The 16,434-nt window shown below is 35.2% G+C and overlaps 1 protein-coding gene across 7 annotated transcripts in view; it reads left to right on the top strand.

Moving 5' to 3' along the window:
- Positions 1 to 15,921, top strand: part of LOC101900907 (G protein-activated inward rectifier potassium channel 3) — a 138,226-nt gene extending 122,305 nt beyond the window's left edge. For 5 of the 7 annotated variants that reach the window (XM_059126448.1, XM_059126449.1, XM_059126447.1 and 2 more), the window contains 5 exons: positions 6,841 to 6,955; positions 11,598 to 12,128; positions 14,896 to 15,085; positions 15,149 to 15,385; positions 15,453 to 15,921. In XM_059126448.1, coding sequence (XP_058982431.1) covers positions 6,841 to 6,955; positions 11,598 to 12,128; positions 14,896 to 15,085; positions 15,149 to 15,385; positions 15,453 to 15,850 — 1,471 coding nt within the window. In that variant the 3' untranslated portion in view covers positions 15,851 to 15,921. Of the gene's footprint in view, positions 204 to 229; positions 532 to 6,840; positions 6,956 to 11,597; positions 12,129 to 14,895; positions 15,086 to 15,148; positions 15,386 to 15,452 lie in introns of those variants that run through there. The other 2 variants (XM_059126453.1, XM_059126451.1) reach the window with 2 other exon arrangements.
- Positions 15,922 to 16,434: the final 513 nt, after the last annotated feature.

The following is a 16,434-nucleotide window of genomic DNA, read 5'->3' as shown; positions in this document are numbered from 1 at the left end:
GTGGTTTTGACAGTTCAACCGGGTATTTCATAAAATAAAGAAGAGTTTCTGTGTCGGGAGATAGCTCACAAAAATCAATAATACGAATAAATAAATAAAAATAATAGAAAAAAGTCACCAAAGAAAATTATAAAAGAACCCAAAATCACACCAACAAAAACACGCACAAGAAAATCTACAAAAATAAGGCCGACCAAGAAAATGTTAATTACTTTTAAAATACGCAAAAAATTATAACACCATACGAGAGTATTGAAAAGATATAATGTGTAAAATTTGAAATTGATATGTGATATAAAATCTGTGAGAAAGAAAGATAGAAATTCGCAACCCTGCAAACCCTGAAGAAGAAAAGAAATCAAAGGATCTTTGTTTGTCGTTTTGACTTGTTTAATGTGACTTTTTTGGATTAATTTTGTATATTTCTTTTTGTTTTGTTCTGTGAGAGTGTGTCCGTGTGATAATGTTCCTAATAGTCGCTTTTGTATTTTTAATTATTTTTACATATTTCATTGTACAGACATTATTTTGGTAAAGTATTCAAAGAGAGATTTTTGTTCTTAATTTAATGTATTTATTTAATTTTTAGTATAAATCAGTCAATGCCGTTTATATTAAATTTGATGAGATAGGTTTATGTTGAAATTTAATGGCCATTATGAACTGAAAATACCAAACTGCAGCCAATTTGACTAGTTATAACACAATGCAACACCCGAAAAAATTCAGTTTCCTTGGAATGCTTGCATATTCCTAAAAAGGCAAGGATTATTTTGGTCGACCAACAATGAAGTGAATCACCAAAGAGGTCTTTTTGGTCGATTTTTTAATTGTTAAAAATCCATTTAGGTCAGGATCGTAACAAGCTAATATATTTTTCAATATTATTATAACCTCCATCTTGAAATGGCGGGTATATTATATTCGTAGACCCCATAAAGTAGATATACAGAGTGAGAAAAAAATACTGCAACAAAGTCAAACGCCATAATTTTTACATATTTTTTTTTTTTAATTTTATTGAATGAAAGCAAAAAATGTCGAAAATAGCAGCAAATTTTAGAATAAGTTTAAATTTGTTAGACACTGCTGCCCGAATGTTGGTCTGCAGTATTTTGGCCCATTACCGGCGAAGCGCTTGCTTGAGGTGATCGACACTTTGGTATTTTTTGGTGTCAAACTTGTTTTCCAAAATACTCCAGACACAAAAGTCTAACGGATTGATATCCGCAGATTTTGGTGGCCATTGTACGCTGAAAATTAAGCGAGGAACCTCATTTTGTAACCATTATTGGGTGGAGCGTGCTGAGTACGATGGTCCTGAGTCCTGTTGGAATGTCCAAGGTCTGCGGCCAAAATGTTTGCGTGTCAATGCTTTAATACACCCTCTCGAATATTTTCGCGATAATTTTCGCTATTTATTTTGATGCCACGATCAATTAATACGAGCGGAGAGCGACCATCGGCTATTATTGCGGCCCACACCATCACCATGGCCGCGCTTGAGTTCAGGTGGCCAACCGAAGGTGCACATTTTCAGCTGACCTCTTTGACAAGTAAACACGATAATTTTGTTTGTTTACAAACTGCTGCACAACGAATGTTTTCTCACCGGAGAAAACCAAATTCGGCGGTTCACCACTTTCGGCCGTTAATTCTAACAGCTGTCAGACGGGTGGCTTGGAAATGACAGCAGTCTGAAGTTGGTTGCAAGTTTTTCATCTCACCCTTTATATTTGATATTGGGAGAAGAAAATCTGAATTTTGATTTTTAGAATACTTATGGTATTTGTATTTGAAATTTAGTGCTGGGTTCGGAAATATGTACTATAGTTGTTCGAAAAGTACTAAAGGGTACTAAATTTGGTATTGGGTGAGCGTATAGGACTGGTATCCTAAACTTGATATTTAGGTCTCTGTTGGCATCTGGTTTTGAGTTTTTTAATGGTCTTGGAAATGTGTACTATAATTGTACGAAAAGTGCTAAATTTAATATTTGGTGAAGGAACAGATCTGAAATCCGGAAATTTGATAATGAAGTCACTGTTGGTTTCTGTGGTACACAATTTGGTACTGAGTTAATGTACAGAGGTCGAATCACGAAATCTGGTGTTGACATCTGAATGTGGTTCTGCAAATGCGCACTATAATTGTTCAAAAAGTACTAAATGGTACTAAGTTTGGATCACTGTTGGTGTCTAGGATGGAGAGATGTAGATGGTTTCCATATCCATACTAAATGTTATTAAATTTGCTATTGGTTGAAGGGATAGAGCTGAAATTTTATATTAAGGTCACTGTTGGTTCCTAGAGTTTACATATGGAGACGTTAAAATAGTTTTGGGCCAGAAAAATTGTATGTGGATCCATTGGGTCCATTTAAATGAGGGCTAGACCAAACCGTGGCCCAATTGTAATAATTTGTAGCAAGTAGACTTTCTACATAATGAGAACTCTAAATATCAAGATTTGGCGAAATTGAATAGAATATATATATATATATATATATAAATATATATATATATATATATATATATATATATATATATATATATATATATATATATATATATATATATATATATATATATATATATATATATATATATATATATATATATATATATATATATATATATATATATATATATATATATATATGGACCATACCAAAAAGGGGGCCTACCTGGCCCATTTTTTAACCCAACGACTCTTCAACTAGTCCAAGGCTCTCCATAAATTTCCAAAGCCATATACAAAAATTTGGCACATATGTCTCAAAATATTAGTGCCTCTTCGTATAAGCCCATAAAAAGTATGGTCTATGACCCGAAACTATTTTGGAGTTTGGATTTACAAATCCTGTATTATCAAATCTACTTGGAATTCTCCACTGACTATTGAATAGTGCAATTATAAGAAAATTGGCACCGAATTCGGAAAAAAAATGTTTTTTCCGCTTTGCATTTTAGCAAATAACCCATCATTTTCAAGCTACTACTTATGTAGCAGATTGCGGTTTACATTACCATTTTAATGGGTTATTCAGCTCAAAAAGCTCCGAATTTTGCTGGATAATATAAAAATTTATTAAACTCTAAGTCTAGCCTTTAAACTCTTAACACCATACCCTCTTGTGAATTACGAAAAATTCGCAATCCAATTGAAATATCCTGTGTAGCTTAAGTATGTTTTCCTACATGAAGTTCCCACATAAATCCTCTTATTTGTAAGGAATTTAATAACACTTTCGCAATAAAATTGTACATTTTCCTACATTGTCAATTTACAACAATTTCATAAACATTTCAAAGTCATAACAAGCGACAAAGCCTCGAGGATGCGGCAAAATATGTTATTCACATTATTCTGACTTGTATTTCACCTGTCACACGCACACACAGACACACACACATTGTCATACATATGGCAACAAGTGTTTTCCCACAACAGCAGCACCCAGCTATGGCGTGCAAAACATTTAAACAGTTCATGATGTTGTCGTTCGTTTTTTCTTCTATTCCTTACACCCCCATAACAGCCAGCGGCAAGGCTTAAATGAGGTGACATATTGTGGAGCTCTACTCCTTAGGCGGCAGGTATTTGGTGTGTGTGTGGCCTAGAGGACACCAACATTTCCATGCCTCGTTTTTGCGGTATACACACACACAATTGACAGGAATGTTGTTAATTGCTGTCTTCAATATTGAATTCCTGGCAACAATTGCACGTCGATGATACAATGCAAATATTAAGGTGTGTTGCCATTCTCTTCCTGGGTGTCATGCGAGCAATGAATGGCTACCGGAATGAATGAATGAAAAAACACGGAGCGCAAAATTTAAGTACTACACACATCATTACCATAATTGCCAATGTGCCACTAAGTAAACATGCAGGAAAAGAAAACGGAATGATCAACCTTGAGTGGGGATGAATTAAATGTTGGTTTGTCATTGGGTCGAGATGTCGCCTTGAGTTTTTCCTTTTTAATTGGAAATTAGGGAATTCTTGGAAAGATAGAATGGTGTTAGATAAGGAAAAAGGCGTCTCCTCGGATCTTATTGTCATAATAGGAATGGATCCTAATGGCTACATATCATTTTAAAATCATATATTGAAATTCTTTCTCATTTATTTTTACAATTTATAGCATACTTTTAGGCGCTTCTCATAAATTTTAAACAAACAATGAAACGTTAGATGATTATATTTATAGCACAAGTATAATAAGAGACTAATCTGGATTTTTGGAATGACTTCGATCAGTACATAGGCGTCTTCTCAAATCTGATTTTCGAAATGGGCTTGATCTTAAGGATAGTTTGCACATCATATTAGAGTCACATAAAATTGTTGTTACAGAATCTGCAATATAGAACTGTATTGTATTATTTTTAACTAATTCTACCCCAAAGCCGTTCCCGCTCACGAAACGCTAGTAAAAATTTTAGGCAAAATGTTAATTTTTGCCACTTTTGGGGAAATTTTGCACGTAAAAATTTTTCAAACGGCAGCACTGCCTTCCGTACTTTCTGTGCAAAGAAGCTCTCTCTCTCTCTCTCTCTCTCTTTTACTAGATCTACAATCAAAAACGTCTGGAACACAAACAAGTAAAAATATCGTTCAGTCGAAAAATACCGCTCAAAACCTTTGTATGGGGGCTATACGAAGACGTGGTTCTGGATGAGTAACTTTTTTTTCATAGGCTCTAGTAACGATTCCAAACTTCAAATACGAAATTCGAAACAATTCAAAACCTTTAAATGGGGGTTATACGAAGACGTGGTGCGGGATGAGTAAAATTTTTTCATAGGCTGTAGCAACGGTTCCGAAATTTAAATACGAAATTCGACGCAATCCCGGTGAATAATGTCGCTAATATCATCCAAATACTGAATAAAGGGAGGTACCGTTGTATGGGAGCTATACTAAGACGTGGATCTCCATAAACAATTTTCCGTCATAGGTTGTAATACCCATTACGAACTTCAAATACGAAATTTGACGCAATTCCGGTGAATAATGTCGTGAAAATCCTGGAAATACCGAATATTTCGGGGTAGCGTTATATGGGTGCTATACTAAAACGCGGACCTATATAGACAATTCTCTAACAGGGGGTAAAGTACTCAGAGTGAACTCCTTGTATTAATTTTCAGACTATTCCATTGAAAAATATGGCTAAAATCATCAAAATACCGAATATCGGGTGGTACAGTTATATGGGGAATATTTGATATCGCGGACCTATATAAACAATTCTCGGTGCAAAATTTTAGCTTTCTATCTTTATTCGTTATGACTCTAGCGTGATTACAACAGACGGAACGGCTGTCCGACCGTTCACAGGGCTCGTCTTAGAATTTTACGCTTATCAAGAATAAATGTACATTTTTGGGTCTAAAATTATTATTTCGATGAGTTACAAACGGAATGATGAACTTAATATACTCTTCATACTATGTACAGTGGAGGGTATGAAAATTGTCTTGTTTTAATTATATTTTCAATTATTATAGCATACTTTTAGGCGTTATAAACAACTGTCAGACGAAAACACAGCAAAGAAAAGTCAAAAGTAGTTCGGGCGGATTTCATGATACCCTACACCACTACGCATATTTATTAGAACTACCCGCAACAAATACAACTATGATTGGTTTTGAATGCGTATTATGGCTTTAGAGCAGTTATAATTTGAATCCGAAAGGAACTTATGTATGGGAGGAATTTCCCACTCTGAATCGATTTCCACTAAAAATCCGTTTCACTTTTAACCAAAATCCATCCAATTTGGGCTGATATTACACAAAGAGCAGAAATCGGATAAAGATATGTATCGCTGCTATATCCAAATCTGAACCGATCTCCATAAAATTTGGCAGAGGTATTTCTTTGCTGTATATTTGATACCCCAGCTGGCAACAAATATCATTGTTGTTGAGTGAATTTTACGGGTGTGAGAGACTTAAATATTTACAATATCCGATACATCCGATAAATACAAAATGAGGAATATTTACATATATAACTGCCAATTAAAATAAAACATATTTCATCATGAAGTATTTGCGCAGTATTAAACCTAGAAATCGATCTCATTTCCCAGCGACTCTGATTCCAATATTCGAAAAAAAAAAACTGTTATGACAACCCAGCAGAAATTTTACCATTTCGCATATTATTCAACAAAACCTTTGCCACAGTCACAATCCTGAGGAATTGCAAATTATAATTGCCAGCCAACAAGAAATCCAATACCTACAGCGTGTAAAACATTTTGAAAAATAATTGAAAATTAAAAGTAAAACGCAATAAGCACGGATGAAGAACATGATAATAAGCCATAATCAGCAGTATTTAATTACAATAGCAGAAACTAAATCGGAAGTAAAAAACAAATTGATTTAAGTTGAGTTCTTTTCAACAGGTTTACCATGAGGTGGTGTTTTAATGCAATTTATAAATACCCTCATAATGTGTAAGAGGATCCAGTAATAAACACATCCGATTATTTTGGAATAAACAAATTGCGTATTAATATTATATGGGAGTTTATGAATTTGCTTAGGCTGTAATTTATTTAATATAATTATTTAATAAATAAATATATTTATAATGGAATATAATTAATGTTTCGAAAGTGAAAGATGCAACAGGGAAACATTTGAGTATTTAACAAATCAAAACAGCCGTATCCTTTGAAATAATTTGTTTTTTTTTTCATTTTTTTCAATTTATTTTATTGACATTTGTATTTTAAGTCCATTTTCTTTACATTACAATTTCTTATTGATTTCATTTTGCTTATGATACTTTCTGTTTATCCTTTTGCAGGTATCGTCAGACACGTTTTAGTTCTCGACGCATACGAAAACGTGTGATATTCAAACATGGTGACTGCAATGTGGTACAAGGTAATGTTGCCAAACGGAGACGAAGATATTTGCAGGTAAGTGAAAAGAAAACGAAGAAAAGCAACACTTCATTGCTTTCAAACAAACAAACAAACAAAACTTTTAAATTCAATATTGAAATGAAATAACAGGCATAAAGGTATTGGGACCATATTGATTTGTAGAGAAAAAGACTAGGAAATTCAATTAGAATATATAATTAGATGTCAGGGCAATCATCTGCTTTACTATTTTTTTTTTTTGTAAATTAGTTTGGAAAATGTTATGAGAATTTGATTTTTAGATCAAATAGTCGTTAAAAATAAGATCGAGGGTTTAACTTACTAAATTTGATTATTCGTATAGAAACAGAAACATTTTTCAGAGGATATTCTCAAAATGGACATAGATTTCATGGATAAACTTATAACTGTATTCAATCATCAAATGAAAATTTATTATTATACCCTACATCACACTGTGGTCAGGGTATTATGTCTTTGTGTATTTGTTTGTAACATAGAGAAGGATGCGAGTTAGACGCATAGTTCCTTTTGATGATCTGCATAGAATCACATTCTGAGTCGATTTATGCATGTCCGCCCGTCTGTCTCTCCGTCCATGTATTTTTGTAAACAAAGTACAGGTCGCATTTATTGCCCTATCAATAAAAATTTTTCCACGAATTTTTATTTGACCCAATCTTTTGATGCCACGGTCGATGATGCGGAGAACGATCGCCGGCTGTTATGGCGGCCCACACCATCACCATGGCCGGCGCTTGAGTTTTGGATATGCCTCCCACATTTTTCAGATGACCCCTTTGGCACGTAAACACGATATTTTTTTTACAAGCAGCTGGACGACGAATGTTTTCTCATCGGAGAAAACCAAATTCGGCATTTCACCACTTTCGGCCAAGCGAAGCAACTCTTTAGCTCTTTTGAATCTATTTTATTTCTGTTGCGTTGTAAGTTCTTGCACTTTTTGGAATTTCAATGGGTTTACCCCGAGCTCATTTTTCAATATTTGTGGAATGGAATAATGCGATATGTTCAGCTCAAGGACCATTTTTTGGCCACTGCGACGCGGGTTTCGATCAAGTCGCTTCTTTACTTTTCGAACCATTTCTGCTGATGTTGCTGTTTTCATCCGCCCACTTCCTTGACGTCGTGCTACGTTACCAGTATCACGGTACCGAGCGATTTATTCACATTTAAATGCTGGGTTGCTCTAACGATAGCCTCTTGTGGTTTTCCAGCCAAATATAAAGAAATACCATCATGGCGCTTGAATTTCATAACGAATAACTTTTTTCTGGAAAATTCTCACCAAAATGCTTTTGCACGCTTGTAAACAATGTAATGAGCTGTCACTGGAATAATTTTAACAGTTGTCGGACGAGTGGCTTAAAAATGACAGCAGTTTGAAATTGGTTGCAGTTTTTTCGTCTCACCCTGTACATTTTTTAAATACGCATCGATATTAATTTAATTCGAAAAGTATATTTTACATATAAATATTTCTTTCATAATTACCCTTAATTTTATCAAACCCGTTTCTAGGTTAAATGCCTAAGATTTAAAACTCTTGTATTGATTGTGGAATAACTTGCCATTTAATCAAATAAATTTAATAATTCATTGCAAAATACTTAACATATCCATAGGTCAATATAAGTATTCGTTCTAAATTCAACTCAATACAGACTTACTTTCTCCTAAAAGTTATAAAATATTCTCTTAAAATAATTTTGTAGACATATATCCATAGAACATAGAAAATGATACGTTGTACGTAAGAATTATTTATATCTGCCTCCAAAGGTAATATGAAAATGTTTCATTCAACCAAATAAATTCGGGCTTCTCAATGTATCCAAACTCCCAGCATGCAACTCGAGACTCTTTTGGCAAAAGGTGTGTGTGTGTGGGAGTTATTTAATGAATTCATAAAAGTTCTTAACTAAACGAAATTAGATTTCGGTAGAATGTTAGTAAATTATTTACTGCACGTAAATTGCCTCATTCTCAGAAGGAGAAAAATATATGACTAATATCTTACTGTTGCACATGTTTGAGTAAGGCGTTTCTGCACCTGAGCATTCTGAGTATTTAGTTCAAATAAAAAATAAATAATATTAATTTTCCTTTTACCTACCATGACTTTAGTTCTGAAATGTATATATGGTGTTTGAAATTATAAGAGAGCAACACAATTTTCTCAATATTTTTGAGATAGTATTAAATGTAATTTTTAAGCAATAGGAGGATTTTTTCTCATTTCAGAAAAGAATATCAACAACTTTATTAACCAAGTCATATTGACTGGTTTTTAATAGGAGTAATAAAATAAATCATCGTTTACAAATAAAACTCAACATTATTTTATAAGGCCCGAATGGTTTTCATCGAAAAAACGGCTTTAGACCCTATGTCTCTTGGACGATATCCATTTTAAGAGTCGATATTAAATCAAACGATATCTATAGATTTATCCGATTTGGTCTAAACTTACTACATATAATATTTCTAACAAATTTGGTTAGAGTGCGGAGATGGCCAATATCGGACCACTCCTTCTGGTACTTCCCCACAAAAAGTCAACATTTTACGAAAATAATGTAATGAGCGACGGGAGTACGTATCCATTATTATTAAAACCTGGTACATAGAAATATTTTGATAAGACTTAGGGCAGGTGAGAAAAGGGACAACATTAGCCGACCACTTTCGATCCAATCTTTCGGGTACCTCTTCAAAATTTCAACACATACAAAATCTCATACAGGACAAAGGGAAGCCGATATAGGCTTTGGTATGGTGTGAGAATGAAAAATATTAGCAAAATCTTTCTAATACCTTCCCCAGTGAGGACAAAATAATAACTCCCTTAAAGAGGGAAAATCAATGTCCGATTCTCTTACATTTTCCAATTCCTAATATATTTGTCTTTGTAAGAGGTTCTTCTTCAACAAAACTTCAGAACTATATCAGATGCAAACACGGAGAACATTGGCCACTACTTTTCAAGAGTCATTAAATGTTGAATTACTGTCCGATTTTCTTAAGGTCATCTGGTAGAATCCCTTTCTGACCGTCTATGAATACTCCCTTTAACTCGTGTATAAAAACTAACTTAAATGGGTTATTGGGGGTTTCCTTAGATCGCCTATAAGAACTCTCTTCAAATCTCTTTTAAAGACTCCCTTTAGGTCGTGCGTAAGGATTCCTTCATCTATACTATTGGGATTCCATCAAGCTGCATATGAGAACTCCATTCAGTTGCCTAAAGCGCAACTTCTTCAGCTCGCTTATAAGGGCTTCTTCAGGTTGCCTTTTTTAAAGACTTCCTTCAGCTCCCTTATAATGACTCCCTTTAGGTCACCTGTAAAGACTCGCTTCAGCTCTCCTATGAGAACTCCCTTCAGGTCATTTGTTAAGAATCCCTTCAGGTCGACTATAAGGACTCCCTTAGGGTCGCCTGTGAAGGGCTCCTATCAGGTCGCCTATAAGGACTCCCTTCAGGTCGCCTATAAGGACTCCCTTTAGGTCGCCTATAAGGGCTCCCTTCAGGTCGCTTATAAGGGCTCCCTTCAGCTTTCCTATGATTTCATTTAGGTCACCAGTAAAAACTCCGTTCAGCTCTCCTATAAGAACTCCCTTTCAGGTCACTTGTAAAGACTCCCTTCAGGTCGCTTATAAGGACTCCATTCGGATCGCCTAAAAGAACTCCCTTCAGCTCGTATTTAAAGAAATACTGGTGACCTAAAGGGAATCATTATAGGAGAGCTGAAAGAATTCTTCTGCTCTCCTATAAGAACTCCTATTAGGTCACTTGTAGACTACCTTCAGGTCGCCTATAATAATGGCCTTCTGCCCAGAGCTCGCCTATTTTGACTTCCCTTAGCTCGCTTATAAGGACTCTCCCGACTAAGCTCGACTATAAAAGATTCCGTTCAGTCTCCTATTAGGTATCACTTCAGCTCGTTTAGAGAGACTGGTTTTAAGCTCGTTTAGAGAGACTGGTTTTAAACTAGTCTCTTAAAACTGCCTTCAGCCCATCGATAAAGACGGCCTAAGTAGAATGGGTATAAGATACGTGTATCGGCGATTCGAAAGTTTTCACCTCAAAATAACCTAAGCAGGAGGTACAAATTCCTCTTCTTATACAATTTTTGAAAATTTCGGACTAAGATTCTGAATCAAATTTGTTAAAATTCAAAAAAAAAAAATGTTAAACGGGATATAGGAAATTACAAAAATTATTTGAAGGATTTTTTCTAGATGATAAATGAGAGTTTGATATTTCTCGTTATCATTGAGGAGTAGCCTCTTGATTTCGGTATCTTAAAGGTCTAGGAATCAATTTCCTACAAAATTATTTGCAATTTCAAACTTCGAATTCTCAGCGAATAGATCAATCCTTTCAAAAAATATGTGGATATAGCCCCATAAGACATAACTTTAAAATTGTAGACATATCAACAGTTTTTCGGATTTATATAAAAATTGTGTACGTTCTGGAACAGATGCAAATTAAAGTTATTTTTAACATTTTCGACACATGTACATAAGTTCTGGCAAAGGACAAGGATCGTAGGTTTAAACGAACATTTTTTTATTTATTTTAATATCTCTAACAACATTTCGTTACTTTCTAAACAACGCCATTTTTTGTATTTTCTCTTTTTTGCAGGACATCTTCACCACCCTTGTCGATGCCCAATGGCGATGGACGCTGCTCGTCTTCGCCTGCAGCTTTCTCATATCGTGGGCCTTCTTCGGTCTCATCTGGTGGACAATAGCCTATGCCCATGGCGATTTAGAGTGGATCGATAATCGCGATAATCGGCCCGAACTAATACAAAATATGACACACACTATGTGTGTGACCGAGGTGCGTTCGTTCATATCAGCATTTTTATATTCAATCGAAACTCAACACACAATCGGTTACGGCAACCGGTTCGTAACCGAAGAATGTCCCGAGGCGATATTTACCATTTGTCTCCAGTGTATAACGGGTGTATTTATCCAAGCATTTATGGTGGGCATTGTTTTTGCCAAGCTGTCGCGTCCAAAGAAGCGAGCCCAGACGCTGCTGTTCTCTCGCAACGCTGTGATATGTCATCGTGATGGTGTGCCATGTTTAATGTTTCGTGTGGGCGATATGCGCAAATCGCACATTATCGAGGCCCATGTAAGGGCGCAGCTCATTAGGAAGAAGGTGAGTAGATAGATAGAGTGAACGAAAGAAAGAATGAAAACAATATGCAAGCAATCGAAAGGGGGAAACTATGTAATGGCATTATACGGAAATTTGTCCGGCATACGAGAGAGATGTTTAGAAAAGTAATATGATATTGAATTAGTCATCACTGGTTGGCGAATTTACGAGTTTAAAGTAGGAAAATGTACATATTTGTTTTGCCATGGAAATTATGGAATAAGAAGAAGAGGAAGAAAAACAAAAAGAATACTAGTCATGCAATTCAATCTTTACCGACCGTTTGTATTATAAATATGCTGTGAGTTAGCAAAATTAAAGGGAAATTAAATTGCGGAATTTGAATGCTTACAAGGTCAATGATGTAGTTAATTTGACATTGAAATAGTTGATATACAAATTTAAAGATTTTTTGCCAGGGAAAAAATAATGAATATCGTCAAAGAGCTCCCTTTAGGTCGCCATAAGGACTTCCTTCAGGTAGCCTATAAGAACTCCCTTCAGATCACCTATAAGTACTCCCTTCAGGTCGCCTATTAGGACTACCCTCAGGTTGCCTATAAAGATTCCGTTTAGGTTGTCTATAAGGACTCCCTTCAAGTCGTCCATAAGTGCTGCCTGAAATAGATGAAATAAAAACTCAAGGACTTCTTTATCTCCAAAAAATAACAAAAATCCTCAAAGAGTCCTTCAAACATGAAACCGGTATAGAAACTTCCCCAATAAAGTTATGATATCTCTTGATTTTACTACCCTTCTTTATACATAGAGAGTTTATTAGGGTAGGTATATTAAGTTTGACATTCCGTTTGTAACTCTTCAAAAATTTTTTTTTGAGATCCAACACAGTATTTATATTTTTTGTTCGCGTAAAATTCTAAAATGATTTAAAAATGGGTGCCCACCTGTCTGTGTTAATAACTCTAACTTTCGAAGAGATCGAGCTAGATGCGTAAAATTTTGTTCCTACATTCCCACTGGATGTATGTAAAAATGTCCACGTATTAAAGAGGTTTCGCATAGCCCCATAGAAAGCTAACTTTCCGATATTCGGTATTTTTTGTGCTATTCACATGAATTTTTATATTAAACCGAATTTTACCATTTGGTGAAACTCGGTCCGGTCCAATAATTATACCTTCAGCCATATGGCTAGAGAGGGTACATATCATTTGATACGGTCAAAACGTGCGTTTTAGGCCATATGTCTTATTGGACCAGATCTGTTTCAGGACATTTGGAGTCGATCTAGCGATGTCCGTCCATCCGTCCGTCCGTCTGTCTGGCTGGTACGCACGATAAATTTCTAAGGGAGTATCCGATTTGGTCCAAACTTGGCACATCGTAATATTTTTGTCAAACTTAGATCGACCTTGAAGATGGGCAATATCGGTCCACTCCTTCTGGTACCTACCCCACAAAAGGTCGATATTTTCAAAAAATATATATTTTCTGCACAGAAAGAGATTTTGCTCCAACTTTGCAAATACAAACATTTGCGTCAGTGCTAGGTCAGGTGCAAAAATGGACAATATCGGTCACCTCCATCAAGTACCTCCCCCACAAAGGTTCAAAATTTTGAATAATTATAACTCTTATAAAATGTGATGTAAGAATCCGATTGTGTTCAAATTTCACACATCGCAATATTTTTATAAATCCAAGACCTGGTGTTCAAATTAAATATATCTGCCCACTCCTTCTGGTACCTCCCCCACAAAAGATCGAAATTTAAATTTATATTGAGCTCACAAAATGCGAAAATATTATCCGATTCTATTTAGACTTGGCACATCTGCATTTTACTATCAATACAGGATCTGTTATAAAGACGATAGAGATCAGACCATTCGTTCTGGAACTTCCCCCACAAAGGGTTAAAGTTTTGAGTAACCAAAACGTTTATAAGATCCGAAATATGCATCAGGTTCTCTTTAAATTTCACACATCCTACTTTTTTCTACAAACACAAGATCTGTTGTGAAGATGGTTTATATCGGTCCACTCCTTTCGGTACCTCCCCCACAAATGCTCAAAATTTGCTAAAATATCCCTGAAGCTCATAAGACGCGAAATTAACATACATTTGCATTCAGACTTGGCACATTGCAATATTTCCATCAATACAAGATCTGTTATAAAGACGGTCGAGATCGGACCATTTCTCCTGGAACCTCCCCCACGTAGGGTTCAATATTTTGAAAAAGAAAACGCTAAGGAAAAAAAATCGAATAAACATTCAACTCTCTTCAAATTTCACACATCCAAACATTTTTGCTCACACAAGATCTGTTGAGAAGGTAATATATTTCTGCGCACCCCTTCTGGTACCTCACCCCCAAAAGGGTCACAATTTTCAATACTTTTATCTGTCATAACTTTATGATATCCCATAAAATTGGATATAAGTTTTCGATTTTCTTGTAATTTGCCCATTATATATTATATGAAGTATAAGAATGGAATACTTTGGTAGACTATATCTTTTAACATTTTCTAAAAATTATCACATATCTCATATAAAGTGAAGGAAGAAGTCGATATGGTCCACACCTGGCACGTAGCAACATTTATTCATATTAATCATAACACAAGTCAAAATATATTTAACATGCCCTGTTTTGGATTTTTCTTTAATTAATTAAAAAATTTAATTTTGTCGCACAGTGTAATGCCTCAAAAGTGCGCTGTGATACCAAAATAACAAAATTCTCACATTATTGACTTCATAAATAACAATATTATTCATTTCCAATTTCGTTTCTAGGTAACAAAAGAAGGAGAAGTCCTGCCATTCTATCAACAAGAGTTGAAAGTGGGAGCTGATGGTGGCGAAGATCGCCTCATGTTCATTTGGCCCACAACAATTGTGCATAAAATCGATAGGCATAGTCCGTTGTATATGTTATCGGCATCCGATATGTTAAAAGAGCGGTTTGAGGTGGTTTGTATGTTGGGTAAGTTCAACTGAAGTACTGTACACACATAAGTTCATAACTAATTTATTTTTCTCGCAATAGAGGGCGTTATTGAGTCAACCGGCATGACAACACAGGCCCGCAGCAGTTATTTACCCTCGGAAATCTTGTGGGGTCATCGTTTTGTCAATGTTGTATCATTCCGCAAAGAAACCGGTGAATATGAAGTCGATTATACGCTCTTCAACAACACATATGATGTGGATACGCCGTTGTGCTCGTCCAAGGAGTTGGATGATCTCAAGGAGGAGTATAGTAAAAATCACAAAGCCGGGTTGGGTGAGTGGCTAATTTTATTTTTATTTGAATTTTATAAAAGAATAATATCAATTATTTTCCCTTACAGATCGCGCGCTATCTGCCGGCCTCCTGAAACACATTTCTTCCGTTGCCTCAGTGGATCACATGGATCCGGCCAGTGATGAGTCCCTGGATTCCGGCCGCCTACACACACGCTCAAATTCCATACCCAATGGTGCACTGGCCACCGAATTGGAACCTTTAAATAATAATACGCCCTCGTTTACGGTGGGCGGTTCATCGATTCTGCCATCGATAACCACAAACTTCCAAAGTATTAATGAAAAAATCAATTCCACAAATGGTTCGAGCACCCACAACAACAACAATAACAACAATGGCTCCAACATAAATCACAGTAGCAGCAATACCAGCCTGAAAGCGAAATCATCGCGTCGTCTTTCCATAAAACAAGACCAGCTTCCCGTAGATTCATTATGCTGATATTTAAGAACTTTTCTAAATAATGTATATTAGATTTTATTATTATTATTAATTTTTATCTAAGAAAAGAATTTCTGTGCCCTGTCTTTTTATTTCGTTACAACTTTTTTTGTTTTGTCATCAGAGATTCTTTTTTTTTTTTTTGATTGGTGATTTTTTCGTGGAGAGTGAGAGGACATTTTTTAAATTGAGGAGATTTAGGATATTTTTCAAGATTTGGAAATAGATTTGAAGTGGTTTATCTTGGCATTACCTGAACCACAGAATGTATAAGTGGAAGTTATCTATCGGAATATACAAAATAACTGGCCCTCTGGTAGAATAATGTGTCTAGGACCAATATTCAGGGTCTAGCATTATATCGGCGATATTGTAAAACTTTGATCAACTTTATGCATTTTTTACTTTCCAAATATCATGTTATAGTTACTTCCGCTGGAAAGGTATTTTAAACACCCAAAATCGACTGTACTCATTATACAGGGCTTATATCACAACGAAAATGAATATAAAAGCCATATATTGAGAAAAATCAGACTTTCAAAAATTTAGACCTAAAAATTTTGTAATGCCTGAACTTTTAT

The sequence above is a fragment of the Musca domestica genome, unplaced genomic scaffold (assembly GCF_030504385.1).
Source record: "Musca domestica strain aabys unplaced genomic scaffold, Musca_domestica.polishedcontigs.V.1.1 39, whole genome shotgun sequence".
Taxonomy (NCBI): Eukaryota; Metazoa; Arthropoda; class Insecta; order Diptera; family Muscidae; genus Musca; species Musca domestica.
The sequence above is the reverse complement of the archived record's forward strand: the minus strand, read 5'-3'. Positions and strand labels throughout refer to the sequence as shown.